We start from the raw sequence: 15,876 nt of genomic DNA on the forward strand, positions 1-15,876 counted from the left end.
TGGGTCCAAGGTAGGATTTGAGGAAAAATAACGGGCAAACGTGTTAGCTTTTCAGTTGCTGTGTAAACAACCTCATGATAGTTGGATAGTGGGAGAATTATTGATTGCCCATTATTTACTATATTATTGTAGATTTTCCAGAAATCATGAGTTCCTAATTTCTGCGCTTCAAGGCATTTCCTGGTGGTTTCAGTATATTCACTCTTAGCTGTTGCTACTTCTTTCTTACAATTACTTCTAGCTTCTATATACCTTGTCTGTTTGTACAGGACTTATGCTGGATAAATCTATGGTATGCATGTTGCCTCTGAGCAATGGCAACTGCGCAAGTAGAAGTAAACCATTGGGGAGAGTGGGGTTTGCTATAGAACTTCCATGTAGGAACATGTGCTTCAATTGCTGCTTTGAATCATTCAGTAGTCTCATTTGCGCACTATTCTGCAGGAAGAGAACAGATATTTCCTCATGGAGCGTCTCTGATATGATGTCTAATGGCATCCCAGTCAGCCTTATTTTAGTACGTTGGCGTTTTGAGCAATGGCTTTCCAACTTGGGGTCGAGAGTTTAGAGTGATTCTATCATCATCACAGCATGATCAGCATTCCTAAGTGAGCAATCAGCATTTGTTACACAATCCTCAGGATCTCTTGTCAGAAATAGATCCAGAAGTGAGGCTTGCTGGTCCTCACGATCTGGGAGACGTGTCGGGAATGTTACTGTCTGTGTCAAGAAATGGGATAAAGCAAAGTTATGGATAGCTGTGTCAGTGTAGTTAGAGAAGCCAAGCAAATTTCTATGGCAGGCGTTAGTCACTAAATACATGTATTTGAGCGCTAGTGTCAAGGGAGAGTGCTATATCTATGCTGTCAGAGACATGATTGATTATAGTACAGTCCTGGGTTGATGGAGAGCAATAGAGAAAATACAAGTAGCTCTATGTTGTAAATTTAGTTTAAAGTACATGAAGGCCTGGTCACCTGATCCTAGTTTAGATTCCGAAGACATGAGGAGGGTGTTAGAAATATAAACTCCAAATCCATTCCCGCTTATGACAAAGTGGAAGATAACCAGACATGTTAGAGGGGATGGAGGAGTGCAAGTTAGTTTCACTTAGTGCTAAGATATCTGAGGAGTTTGCTAGGAGAAATGATTCTACATCATCTAAGTTAGTTCTAAGTCCTCGCATATGTGTAAATGCAAGCCTCAAGGGAGAAGGTGTGAGTGTGTGTCTGGTTTGAACTTTTTTTGGGGGGTGGGGGGATTGAGCTGTCATTTTATATATTTCATAGTTTCAGATTTAGATTGAGGTGCTAGGCAAAACGGATATGCATAGCCACCATCATGCAACACGAGTAGACCATCAGCCAGCTCCTCATCCACAGGAATGTGGACTCTGGAATGCCCACCAGAGATGAGTGAAGGGTGCCTTTCCATGCATGACATGGCACTACATATATCTCTATATTACACAACTGATTATAGAACAGCCACTCTAAGCAGTATCAAAGAGTTAGGGCTCCTGTACTATCAGTTGAGAAACAGCAACCAGCAACTGTCAAACTGGTACCCTCAAACCTGTCCAACAGGAGTGTCCCAGTCCAATCATGTTAGCATATATGTTAAATAAGCACCCCCAAGATGCCCAGGTATAGGAGAAGGGAATGATGCAAATGTGGGGGACAGCATTCAATGCCCTAGTCAGCAAACAAGGCTAAGCACTGAGCACCTCTAATGATTCCTTGTGACCGCACCTCTGCTCCTGGCTAATAGGTAAAGGAGTATGGAGTCTTGATAGGCAGAGCCTATCTATTCCTTAAACAGTTTAGGTTTGCAAACCGGTGATTTGATCAAGTCACCAGCTCTAGGGAGGTTGTCGTCCAGGAATGAGAAGGCCTCCCTCTCTTGTTTTGTGCCAAGACGTATGAGGTCAGTGGCACAGGTTTACAAAGCAAAGTTTTCCTTATTCTAGATTGATAACGTAACCAGATCTACTGGTCCATCAGCACTGAGAGGGTTTTCCCTGCACCTGGTTTCAAGGCCAAGTATTTCTATGCTCCCGCATGGATAGTTAGGATTCATAGTTAGTATCAAAGAATTAGTATCTGCTTTGAAGTTACACTCCTCAGAATAGAATTAAGATTAGTTACGTTTTTAAAGGAGGTATGTATGAGTGTGGGGTGTAGATTAAAGGTGAATATTTACTAGGGTTAAGAAAAGATCAAATATGGTTTGTGGATAAGTGACTAATTGGAAAATTATAGTATAAGGGTTAGAGTACGTTTAGAAATGTGCTTTAGGTGTTAGTTTTCATGTAAAGATAATCACCAGTACTTTATCCCATCTAATTAAAGAAAGATATAGTTGCTAGTTAATACAGATCACTTATAATCTGGGCACAAACTGTGGCTATTAGTTATCTATTTTATAGATATTCTATAGAGTATAAATATAGGTTAAGCTTATGCATCCCTTAGCAATAGAAATCTATAGATGTTTAGTATTTATTGATTTTGAAAAGGTCAGCGTACTAAAGTTTAAGACCGGAAGCTAAATCCTCCTCTAAATGTACGTGCAAAGTATGTGATTTTATATCAGCTTGGGGAGAAAAACAATTGGTTTTTATAAAGTTGAAACAAGAGAGATGATATAACTTACAAGAATAGAGAATTAATATACAATATAGATATGCAGGGATTTAGGGAGGATTTAAGTGCATAAGGATTTTTAATGTTTATCATGCAAAACAGACAGGAAGGCATCTTGGAGGCAAAGCATTATCCATTTAAAGCAAATATTTAAAAATAACATTTGTGCCAGTTATTTTAGTAACATACATCAGTAACAATATACATGTGGCCAGTATAAGCCTTATATTTAAACATTACACTTAGTCATAGAATGATAAATTATGATTTCCAAAAAGAGGGAAGCAGTATAAGTAAATAAAAGCAGGAAAACAGGTTTAGTGAATAAGCAATAACTTAATTGCTTCCTAAGCAATGGTTTGCACAATTTAGCAGTTTTTGTATGGTTTTGCTTTTATTTTTGGAGATATCTCATATTTTGTACTGTACTAAAATGCTTCCACGTCATCAAGATATTTCAGTCTGTCAGATATCTGCAAATCTTGTCTGGACAACTGTTTTTGTTTTGGGTGTGATGTCACACAAGATCAATGAAAGTTCTGTCTTTGAGTGGGATCACTTTGGATTACATTGGATAACAATAGGATTGTAATCTGAAAGTTATCCAGTTATGAATCAAAGAGAATTTGGCAATTGGATTAGTTTGGGATTGATCCGGAATTACAATCGTATCTCCCCTACCCAAAAATATAACGGGCATAAATTAATAAGAAACAACCCATGGCACTATAACCCATTATAGTTTTTTTTTCCTTTTTTTTTTACATAGGAGTCACCACTTATCAAGGCCCAAAGGTCACTCGAAGATAATGGTTACTGAGTGTACAGAAGTCAATGGCACAATATCCTAGCAATCGTTAGTAGTGGAAATTTGGTAAATTAAATTCCTTAAGGGGATGGCTCATCAAGAATTTGTTTATGTTGGACTTGAATATGATCAACATGTAGTCAGCTGGAAAGCAGGCAAATGGAAGAGTTCCACGGGCGTGCAGTTCTAAGAAAGAAATTTTGTTCATGGAATCTACCTTAAGGATTAAGAACAGAAAAAAAGTGGGGAAAATTATTGATAGTGGTTTCAGCTAGACGAGTGTTTTTCATGAAAGTTTGGCAAGGGGAGGGGGGACCATAGATTGGAGCTCAGACAGGCACCTGCCATGAAAATAGTGACAGAGTAAAGAGAGGCTCATAACATCTCTTCTGTGGGAAAGAGGTTGCAGGGAAGAGAAAAGGGCACCCCCACCAGGTTACAAAGTTTATTTTGAAGTTTGTCGCAGCATAATAAGAGTTTTCCAGCAGCTCCTGCCCAGATGTGGCAACAGTACTCCATCTGTGGATGTACCTGACTCTTACTTGGGTAGAGAATTGCATTAGCAGTCAGATATCTACTGGGGTGCTAAAAGGATCCCACCATTTTTCCAGCCCAGAAGCTTGTCAAAACATGGAGCCTCCCCAAGACGAGAGCCATTCATTTCAATTGATGCCAGATAAGAGATCAGATCGTTGATGATATGAAGATAGAAACTTGGTTTTAGATGCATTAAAATTAACCAGCCACCTCTTTCTCCATTGCACCACATGCTCCAGATCAGAGGAGAGAGAATCAGAGAACTTGGCCATTTACAGCTTTTGATGTGTTGACATAAATGGTAATATCATCAGCATAAATATCTTCGAATGATCTTATGATGTGATTTGGAAGATCATTGATGTAAATCAGTAAGAATGTTGGGCCCAAGATAGACCCTGAGAGTCTCCGGCATTAATACTGTGAGCTTCTGATTTCTGCCCATCAACCACTACTCTTATGAACCTATCAGAGAGAAATGGTTTAATAATTGAGAAAACATTTCCAGCTATACTGTAGCTGGAGATTTTGTGAAGTAGGCCTTTATGCCATACCCTATCAAAGGTCTTTCATATGTCAAGAGAATTGCCCTAGAAAGAAAGCCTTGGTTGAGAGATTCGCTAATCCTATGAGACATAACCATTACAACATCTGCTGTAGATCTAGTAGAACGGAAACCATATTGTGTGTCACTAACAAGGTTATTTTTGCTGAGATGTTAACTACTTCTCCATTTAACACATTCCAGTAACTTACTCATGACGCATAGATTTATTGGTCTATACTGAGAGGAAGATGATCGATCATCTGAATTCTTAAATACGGGGCATACTGGTGAGGTTTTCCAGAGTGTTGGGAAGCAGTTCTCTTTAAGACAACACTTAAACAGCTTTGTAAGTATGGGAACTAGTTCTGGTTGAAGCGTTTTCAGCACTATAATTGAAATGCTATCAGGGTCAGTCGCTTTACTGGAATCAAGGTTTTTGATTAACTTGGCAACATCACGCACAGATATTTGTATGTCACATAGTATGTTTTCTGATAAAAGAAGAAATACGACGGGTTGAAGGCCTTAGTCGCATAGGGTATAATTAGTTGCAAAGTTCTTGGCAAAGAGTTTGGCTTTGTCTGATGCTGACGAGATTACCTCAGGTCTATTGATGATGGTTGGGATAGAGCACATGATTCTGTTCAGGATCCGGTTTGCTATTTGCCAAAACTGGTGGTAACTAAGCCACTGCTTAGCTACTTTGGACTTAACGGACTGAGCATACAACTCTCTCGCATTCTTTATTACTTTTTTTACATTGATTGCTGGCACTCCTAGAATCGGCTTTAGTTTCAGTACAGCTTCATGTTTTTCCTTTGATCCTCTTTCCATAAAGACAATATTATTTTTTTTTTTTAATTTCTTCTCTGTATATGTGTCTTTACTACCCTTTTCAAAATGCCATGGCCTAAAGAGGTTTCCTTATCCCGAAATATTGTAGTCCCTTTTAAACTGAAAGCATAATAAAATTTAATTGTAATTTTTTTATCCCTTTGTTATTTTAACTTATTCTATAAACTTAGTTCGTGTTTTTAAATGTATTTATAGTGTATTTTAAACCATATTTCCACTCTCCCATTCTTATCTGAATTCATTTTAACTGGCGAGTCTACTTCCCATGTTATACAATAAAATATGATAATGAAATTTTGTAAGATGGACTTGGATTTAAAAAAAGGTTTAAATTTATTTAAAATTTTAACCATCCCTTAATCTGCCTTTAAAATAGATATTACTAAAAAAATTTATTTTATTATTTTATTCCATTTCTCTATTCAGTGCTATCGACCCACTTGAAACTATTTTGCCAGATTTTTATCGCATGTCATTTGTTTGTAATATATTAGTAATAGTTAGCAATATATGTAGAGACACAATAGAAAATTTGAAAATATGCATCTCTTTTCTAGTATTCATCACCTTTGGTAAATGAGTTTGTATGTTTTAAATTATTATCACAGAAATCGAAAATTATACCGTTTCAATTAAATAAAAGAAGGAAGTATTAAAATTAAATCACACATTTGGCTCTTAAGGCAGATCCTCCCTCCCTCTTACTGCTCTCAAATAAACACTAATCTTTGCACCTCAATTCATTTCACGTGGAGACATTGGTCTTTTAGTTAGACCAACATGGGTCACTCAAAGAACACCAAGTGCATCCATATATCTGTGCTGTGTGGAACATCTTTATGTAGATCTAGTCCCACCATTTCTTTTGTTTTCTTTGCTTTATATTTTCTTACACATTCAAATAATTATTAATCTTCTATTCATTTATTTTAAAACAAATTAGTTGCTAGAGCAGATTGGTTTTCTCACAGTACTTGAAAGATAAAATCTCTTGTAGTGGAATGGGTCCGTAAATGGATGGTAACATTTAATGCTAGTAAAACTAAGCTGCTCTCCTTTAACAAATAAAATTTCTTGTAAATGTTAAAGGGGAATCTATCTCCAATCCTGCACTTATTTATGAAGAATAGAGAAAAACTTTAAATTAAGATACTCAATATCTTCATCCATGCGGAGGCGCAGAAATACCTGGTGTAGAAACCAGGCGCACGGTTAACCTTCTCAGTGTGATGGACCTGTAGATCTTGTCAGATCATCCACCTAAGAGAAAGAACATTGATAACAAAACAGAGAGGGAGGTCTCCTCAGTCATGGTTAACAACTTTCCTGGATCAAGTGACTCCAACAAATTCCCGGCTTGCAAACGTAACTTAAGGAGTAGATAGGCTCTTCCTATTGCCGACTTTCACACTTCTTCTTTACTTATTAGTCAGGCCAGAGGTACAATACCAGGTATAATATCAGGATAGTTGGCATGTCGCGCATGGAAAGGGACCTTGCTGCTATATCTGGTTGGCTTTCATGAGACCACACATTCTAGACTGGACTTAACTAATGGATCACTGTGTGTGTGTGTGTGTGTGTACTTGGCGTCAAAACAGGCCCACTTTGCTCAACACTGTTCACTTAACCTAATATTAAACAAGAAGATAATAAAATGACAACCCAAAAAAATATCACGATAAAACCAGATAACCACTCAAACAAAACCAACTTGCCTCCGCCCTTGAGGCTCGCTTTCACAAATATCCATGGGCTTAGAGGTAATCTAGATGATGTAGAATCTTACCTTTTAGTAAACTCCCCGGGTATCTTAGCATTAAGTGAAACAAACTTACACTCTTCAATCCCCTTCCAATTACTTTAACATGGCAGGATACCCCCCCCTCTTTACTGTAAGGACTCTGATAGATGTATGCACGCACTTAGTCTATATTCGTAGCACCCTCCCTTTAAACTAGAGAGAAAAATCTTGAATCGAATGACCAGGCTTTTATGTTCTTTCGACTAACATTTCATCACAGCGTTAGTTACTTATATTTTCTCTGTTGTTTTTGCTCAAGTCAGGATTGTTCCCTAATCGATCATGTCTCTGATAGTATAGATGCAGCATTCTCCTTGGATAGCACTTGATGCATCCAAGTCCTTTGACAAAGTCTGCCACAAAGGGCTGCTAATGAAAATTAAATCGTACGTTATAACTGGATATATACTAAATATAATTAGATCCATCTTAGATAATAGAAGCATACAGGTTGTCATTGATGGGCATACATCCAAGCAGAAAAACATTAATGAAGGAGTGTCGCAGGGGTCGATCCTTGGACCATTATTATTCCTGATATTCAAAAATGACCTCGCTGATAATATTATGTCCGAGATGGGTATATTTGTTGATGATACAATGCTCTATAACATGCATTAGGGAAGAAAAGATGTACATAAATCTAAGACAATGGCAGAATCATTAGAAAATGACCTCCAGACTATAGTGGAATGGGTCCGTAAATGGATGGTTACATTTAATGCTAGTAAAACTAAGCTGCTCTCCTTTAACAATTATAAGACGCCTCTCGAACAGCCTATATCGATGACAAATAACACCCTACCTGAGAATTCTATCTTCAAACTCCTTTTTGGAACTATTTTACCATATTTTACTTTGTGGGCAATATGAACTGGAACAAATACATAGAGGACATTGCAAAGACTGCTGCAAGAATATTCACACCTGAGAGTATCCCATACCTCTACAAGGCCACCATTCTCTCATGAATGGAGTATTGTTGCTACATCTGGGCTGGTGTATCTACCACTAGCCTCTCCATCTTGGATACGTTCCAAAAAAGAGTTGTCAATCTAATCTGTCCCACTTTATCAACTAAGCTCCAGCTCTTGTCCCATCGTCACAATGTTGCATCTCTGTGCCTGTTTTAATGGAATTGTAATGTTATGACCCTTTAGGCTGTGATCATAGCGTAGTATCTGTTAACTGTGGCAAGCGGGAGCAATGGTCAAAACATTATTGTTATTGTATTCTTGTTAATTGATTTGAGCGACGAATGGTCGCTGGATCAGTTATTATGATTAGAAGAATAAACAATTAAACTACGAAAAAAATGATTGACGTGTGAATCGCAAAAAGAATGTGAAAATAGAAAATATATGTAAACATGATTTTGGGGTTTTGAATAAACAAGTAACTAGCTGTGGACATTAGGTTGGTCTGAGACACATAATTAGGTGACGTAAGAGAACACGTAATGTAGTTAGTTTTGGAGAGATTCAGAGAGTTGAGGATTGACCACCAGAGCCGACGGACGTCTAGACAGCTAGGAGCGGGCTGTATGAACAGAAAATGTAGATTAACTGCAGATCCTGTGAAAACCAATTGAGACAACTGTAATAAATGTATATTACAAAAATATAAGAGTTGTTTTAATGGTTTCACAAATAAGAACAGTTGTCTCACTTATATGGTGCTGATCGCTTCATGGTTCGTCACGGAGCAGCAGGAAGTTAAAAGAACTCTTCAAGAAAAAGGTATGAAGCATATATTATTCTTCTTACATATGAACTGTAAAAATATCCCGTGTGATAAGTCTGATACAACATGACTCGGTTTACATGTCAATATCATGTCCCCTGGCTAAACAACATACATACGATTTATACGTTTATTATCTGTCTGTTAAAAGAACAATATCTTACACCCACTAGATAACACATGACACGTTTTAATATATCATCTCCTCCAATATAAATCAATATACAACAGAATGTGTTCTGATGAACTCATTGCACTTGTACCCTGTACATATCCCCAACAAACCCGTTTAGCAATAAGATCTCACCCATTCACTGTTGACGTCCCTAGATGCTAAAACGCTTTTTATTCTAATAGTCTCTTCCCTTAAACAGCTAGACTTTGGAATTCCCTTCCTTCTACCTGCTTTCCTGGTTGTACTAATATGCAGAAGTTTAAATGTAACATAAACCGACATCTTGCTAATCTTTCCTAGACATGGTCTCAAAAAGTAGCCATTTTCGTCCAAGTGGTGATATGCCTTGTTAGGGGTAGACGTGTGTAAAAAAACAAAAACAAAAAAATAAAGCTGGTTGAGTGTATATGTGAGTATATTTATCATACAAGCGAATGTTAAACGTAAAAAATGATATACATGAAAAGTAATTATAAAATGCTGAATAGATGTGGGAGGCTGGGATATGGATCTGCAGAATAGATTTCCACATAGGGGTCAAGGAGTCGGAGTCAGAATTCAAGGAGGCGGAGTCGGACTTTCACCATCCGACTCCGCAACCCTGGTAGCAACTCACAAAAGTTTTCCTGTGCTGTTTTCAAACTTGTTCTCATACAAGTGAATTAATTTCCACCACCATTCCACTTGACATATATTTTACTTGGTAGAATTAAATTAACCGAATTGAATAAATCCAAAAAACTTAATTTTCTGTTTCTATTTTATAATTCTTTCATTTTTATTTATTTTTCATCCAGAGGATTATTTGAACTAATTGGCATCCTCGTCGGTCATCTCTACTTCTTCCTCATGTTCAAATACCCACTTGACTTTGGCGGTGCTCGATTGATAAATACGCCACAATTTCTGTAAGTATTTAACCCTTACGAACATAGTAGTCAAAATACCTATCAATACAGTTTCTCTAACCTTTTTAATCTGCACGTTGGTTCAGATGATTTTTTTTTTCCTTTTACTGCAAATCCCAATAAAATTATCAAAAATAAACAAGTGTATTGTTTAGATTTGTGCTGAATATTGACATTGATTAGCAAATAGTTGAAATGCTATAACAAAAAAACTTGTCTGAAAGATGGCATAAAATATGAGACCTGAAAGTAATCACTTTGTCTATATTTTAGATTATCAAACAAAAATATTTTTTCTTTGTAACTAATTTGAACTGTTTATGAGTTTAGCATAACTTATTTCTATATTAAGAAATTTAAAAAGATTCTTTCTTAGATCATCAAGGTCTTTCTGTGTATGCCGTTATTGAGATATTTTAAGCAATTTCCATTTTTTTTTTTTCGTGTTTTGTCTTTGTAGCCTTTTTATGCATGAGCGATCAGGGCTCTATGGACAAATTTATCTTTATTTGACCTTTGACAACTAAATATTTTCATTTACTAGCCAAATAAAAAAGCTACCATCCAAATCCACATGATTTTTAGAATATGACATCTTCGTTCTGTGACGAGTATGTACATCATAAAGATGTTTCTGCTTTTTTTTTTTTTTTAACAAGTGTAATTCTAAATATACAACAAATTTTATGTTGATACTTGAAGGTATAAACATTCTAGTTTCTTCAGATATTTTTTTAGACAGCCTTTGTTTAAAAAAAAAAAAATAGTATATTGTTCTATTAAACTTTTTTTGTTTAAGTAATTTAACTTTATTCGTTTTATTAAAAAAAAAAAAAGTTGAAAAGATATTCTTCACTCAGTAGTGAGCTTTGGAAGATTGTCAGTGAAAGAAACACATTCGCCAAAAGATAAGCGTTTCATTATTTCTAGTCGCCACTTTGAAAAATCACTTACAAATGCGACTGTTTCACTCGTGATGTAGAGCCCTGATGATTTTTAAAAATAAATAAATAGAAACTGAATTGAAAAAAAAACAAATATATTCTATTAAAAACTTTTTCTTTAAAATCACTGGATTCGGCATTAAATAACCTGAAATGGGTTGATATGCCGTAAAACAACCAACCAACCAATCTTATTTTTAGTCAAATTTAAGAAATTTAAAGATTCTTTCTTAGATCAAGGTCTTTCTATGCTATTATTTAGATATTTTAAGCAATTTCAATTTTTTTTCATGTGTATTGCCTTTATAGCCTTTTTATACATGAATGATTTTTAAAAAATAAATAGATATGAAGATTTCTAATCTAAATATGACCTTCATTCATTTGTCTGTTTTTATTTACACGTTACATCACTTCAACATCCTGGTTTTTTACATTGCTAACAGCCTTTTTATACACATTCATTGGTTATAGTCAATTGGCATACTTCCTAACTTCCGGCGTAGTGCTACTAGAAGCAGTGAAAAGGCAAATTAGTTCTTCACTTTTTTTCTCTCACACATATCTCCCATGTGCATGTACTCTTTTTTATTACATTTTCCCAATCTTTCTTTTTATCATTTAAACATGGTAGTGTTTGAACATAGGGTTAAGTGGCAGTTTTAGTCATTTAGAACTGCTTTAAAGCTTCACCGCTCACTCATTTTTTGACCAAATTTCAAACAATCTTCTCGGCTATACTGTGAAAAAAAATTTTCAATTTTCGTTCAGTAAAACAAAAGTTATGATGAATTTACTGGTGTTCACAATCGTAAAAAAAAAACGTAAGGAGGTGAGCAATGTTTTTTATGACTGGTTTCCATAGCAACCACGTCGCTTCACCGACTATTGTTGCTACCAATTCAACGTTCTCACAAAAAGAGGAGTAACAAGTGAAACAGAGAATGAAAGAATGAAAGGGGGATAATTGGGGGATTTTATTGAAAGCAGACAAGTGTCGTACAGTGTTATTACATATGTGTACGTTATTGTTTATGGGGGCAAAAATAAGACTGAAATTAAACAAAGAACAAGTGAATTTACTGGAAGCCTGGAAAAATCATGGATTGCAATAGAAAAATGCGAGCATGAAAAGTAATATGGTTAAGCTTAAACGTGGAATAGTAAAGGACTAGTTGTTTAAACTGAAAAAGAAAAGGACAAGATATTCTAGTAAAAAAGATAAATTTATGACTTCAAATATTGCAGCATTAAGAATTGATTATATAATTTTATAAATTCTTAATGCTGCAATATTTTAAGTTATAAATTTACTAGGCTTCGCGCGAAAGCAGGACACAAAATGTCTTAAATAGTAATAATAATAATAGAATAACAATGATAAAGACTTTCCCTGGCGAGGACTACTATTGACTGTAACCAGTTATACAGTCCTTTTGAAATTTTCATGTCTATTTTTCTCATTATGTACTGAATATTTGTTAATGAAACCTATATGAAATATGTTCCCTATTGAATTTTAAAGATTTTCTATTCTGAAAGAAGTTTAAAAAAATTTAATCTAAAAAAGTTATTTTAAAGTTTTTGTTAAAAAAAAATTTCAGATTTTCTCATTATTCAAACCTGTATTACAAAGAGGGGGTTGCAAAAAAATGAGATGTGGTGTGAGGAGAAATACAAACTGAAACAGAATATTCAGATTTGTAATAATACAAAGACGGGGTTGCAAAAATGAGTTGTGGTGTGAGGAGAAATACAAACTGATATAGAGAGGAGAGTTTTAAAATATAATCTTAAAACGTTAAGATACAAGTTAGAAAAGCATTTCATCCAAGGCATGAAAATTGTTAAACAAAATGTTTTTACTATAGGCTTTAATAAAAATAAAGGTACAAGATTCAGTTTGAAATTTATTTATCTTCAAAGTGCACTTTTATAAATTTTACCAAGTAAGGTATAAAAATTTAATTTAAATTGAATAAAATAATTACCTTGGATTTTTATTTTCCCAAGATGTTATAGGAAAAAGACTAACCCACATGCGGCGAGCGACAAATGTTGAATATTCATCTTCCCGAAATCGAGCAAATTAAATAGACAGGCGAGCTTCGTTGTTAACTGTGAGATATTATGATTTATATGTGATATAAAAAGTTTTAGAAAGTTGTGAACCGACCGACCGCTTCTCTGAAAAAAGCCTTTTGTAGACATACAGAAAAAGCGAACACACATACATACATTTTTGCTTTTATATTTATAGATATTGTACAAATGCTATTTGTTTATTTTCTTTTCAAACAGGTACAAGTATTTCCCTAGTCGACGAGGAGGCACTTCTGGCTTTGGGATGTCACAACCAAATCGACAGCGACCGGAGGAAGAAAACCCTGGTGGAGGTGCTCGGGGTTCGCATGCCTGGGGACGTGGACACACCTTGGGGAATAACTGATTGACTATGTGGTGGGAGTCGAGTAACACTTGTGTGTAAATGACAAAAATAAACGGACTAAAGTTTGAGGAAGACCTAATTTGAGTCGTGCTTCAAAATGGAAGATTCTTATTTTCTTATCCCACCCTCAACCCATCCACCTACCCTAAATTTCAATTCCCCCACCCCTTCCCTACCACCATCATCACTATCACAACCAACAATTGACACCAACACAGAAAGAAGTTAAATCTATACACATCCTTATAATATTGATCCCTTGATTTGGAAATTTAAAAAAATTTAAAAAGAAAAAAAAAAAAACATGACGAACGTTCATAAAGGGTTTTTTTATAAAAGAGGTGAAACTATCAGACCAGTCCATTAATTTATGTACATTGTGCAGGTTATTTTTTAAGTCAAGGGGAGGTAACCTTATCAAGCATCAACATCAGGAGAACTCGTCCAGGATTCGAACTTAATTAAAAAAAAAAAATTTTTTTGAGACAAAAATTTTCATGATACCCGTACTTGTCACAGAACAAAAATGTCATATTCCAAAAATCATGTAAATTGATCAAGTAGTTTTTGTTTGTTTTGTTTGTTTTTTTTTACTAAGAAAATCACATTTTATGATGTAACGAAATGTTATACTTTGATCTGCCATGTTTAATAAATAAGAGGAGACAACTTAATTCGAACTATCAAGATAAAAATCAGCCTTGTAATGGTTACAATTGCTAAAAATCATTAAAAAAAAATGATTTTCTATATAAAAAAACTATTTGATCAATTCTTGTGATTTTTGGAATATGATATTTTTGCTTTGTTGCGGGTAAGTACATCATAAAGATTTTTTTGACTTTTTTTTTTCTTTTAGGTTGAATTCTGGATAAGAACCAAGAAATTTTGGTATTGACTGAGGTAATCTTTATTTTTTGTCCCAGTCCAGTGTGTTTCTTTTAGGGAACCTGTATTTTTTTCATATTAAAATACAATGTTGTGTTTAACTTTTCCCTGAGTTAAATAGGGATATATATATATATAATGTTAAATGGATTAAGAAATTCTAACGAGAGAAAAACGTATATTTAAATAGACTATCCAACAATTTTTTTTTTTTTATACCTGTTTTTTATTTAATATTTTCATTTTTCAAACTATTGAAATAATTATTGAAAAAAAGGAATGAAAATATCAAATAATGAAACAAGTATATAAAAAAAACATAATTGTTGGTGACCCCACTCATTTAAAGATATTTTACAGGTCATGTAGTTAAACTCAAGTGCTTTTAGCTGAGTGAATATTACAATTTTCCTGACCCAAAGGTTCTAATATATAATAGCAGAATAATTAACGATTTTGTTTCCAACAAGGTTAAAAAAAATAACTTGTATCAAGCAAATTGGCTCTTACTCACAGCTGTTTCAGCATACATAAATTACACTATTGAAGTAAATCGGTTTCAGAAATCCATAAAGATTCTCTCTTCAGGCGAATCTGTTCATGTTAAAATTAGTCCATCTCCTGATGTGTCAAATATTTAAATAAAAACAATACAAACTGAAAAAACGTGTTTTTGTAAATAAATGAAAAATCTTAAGTCTTGTTCGTTTGATAGCCATAGGTTCACATGAAGAAGGAATTCTTACGGACGCCCTGATCACGAATTTAGTTCAACGGTCCAGTTTGATAAATAAATATTTTGTTTTATTTAATTCATCGCATGCTTTTTCTTTCTTGTTTCTTACTCTGAAACTTAAACTTATTCAGGCGTGTATAATTTAGGGAAGAAAATTCCTGTCTTCAGAGATATTTAAAAATGTTTTGTTTTTATTTGTTTGTTTTCATACGCATTAATATGTCACTACACATTCATAAGCATATTTCAGTAAGCCAGTTACTAGTAATTAGAGATCTCTTCAGGTGATATTGTTTATGCAGACTTAACTTCTGGCTGAAACTACTGTCAATAATTTTCCCTACTCTTTATCTGTGCCTAAATCCAAACGTAGATTCCATGAGCAAAGCTTCTTTCTTAAAACTGCACACCAGTGGAACTCTCTGCCACTTGCCTGTTTCCCACCTGACTACAACTTGGACGTCTTCAAGTCCAACATAAACAAACTCCTGACAAACCGCCCCCTTAAGTAAGACACTCTATCAAAAACCCCAATACTAATGATTACTACAATACTATCTCATTGATTACTGTACACGCAGTAACTCTTATCCCTGAGTGGCCTTCGGGTCTTGATAAGTGGTGACCCCCATGTAAAAAAAAAAAACAACTTTTGTATAAGCAATATCGCCTAAAGAGATCTCTAGTTACTTGTAACTGGCTGAGCGGAACATGCTCCTGAATTTATAGCGACATATAAATGCTTATGTAGAACAAATAAAAAGTATATCTTCCGCTACTAGAATTTTCACGACCCCGTTGTTCTCTCATTGTTGCTAAGCGACGACATGGAAAAAA

General features: G+C 34.8%; 1 protein-coding gene across 1 annotated transcript in view; it reads left to right on the plus strand.

The window, feature by feature from the left end:
• Window positions 1-15,115, plus strand: part of LOC145254826 (derlin-1-like) — a 58,912-nt gene extending 43,797 nt beyond the window's left edge. Inside the window, exons 7-8 of the mRNA XM_080113657.1 lie at window positions 9,912-10,022; window positions 13,268-15,115. Of these exons, the coding sequence (XP_079969783.1) occupies window positions 9,912-10,022; window positions 13,268-13,415 (259 nt within the window). The 3' untranslated portion in view covers window positions 13,416-15,115. The remainder of the gene's footprint in view (window positions 1-9,911; window positions 10,023-13,267) is intronic.
• The last annotated feature ends 761 nt before the right edge of the window (window positions 15,116-15,876 follow it).

This window comes from Euprymna scolopes, chromosome 30 (assembly GCF_053919585.1).
Source record: "Euprymna scolopes isolate OS-2025 chromosome 30, ASM5391958v1, whole genome shotgun sequence".
NCBI classification, from domain to species: domain Eukaryota; kingdom Metazoa; phylum Mollusca; class Cephalopoda; order Sepiida; family Sepiolidae; genus Euprymna; species Euprymna scolopes.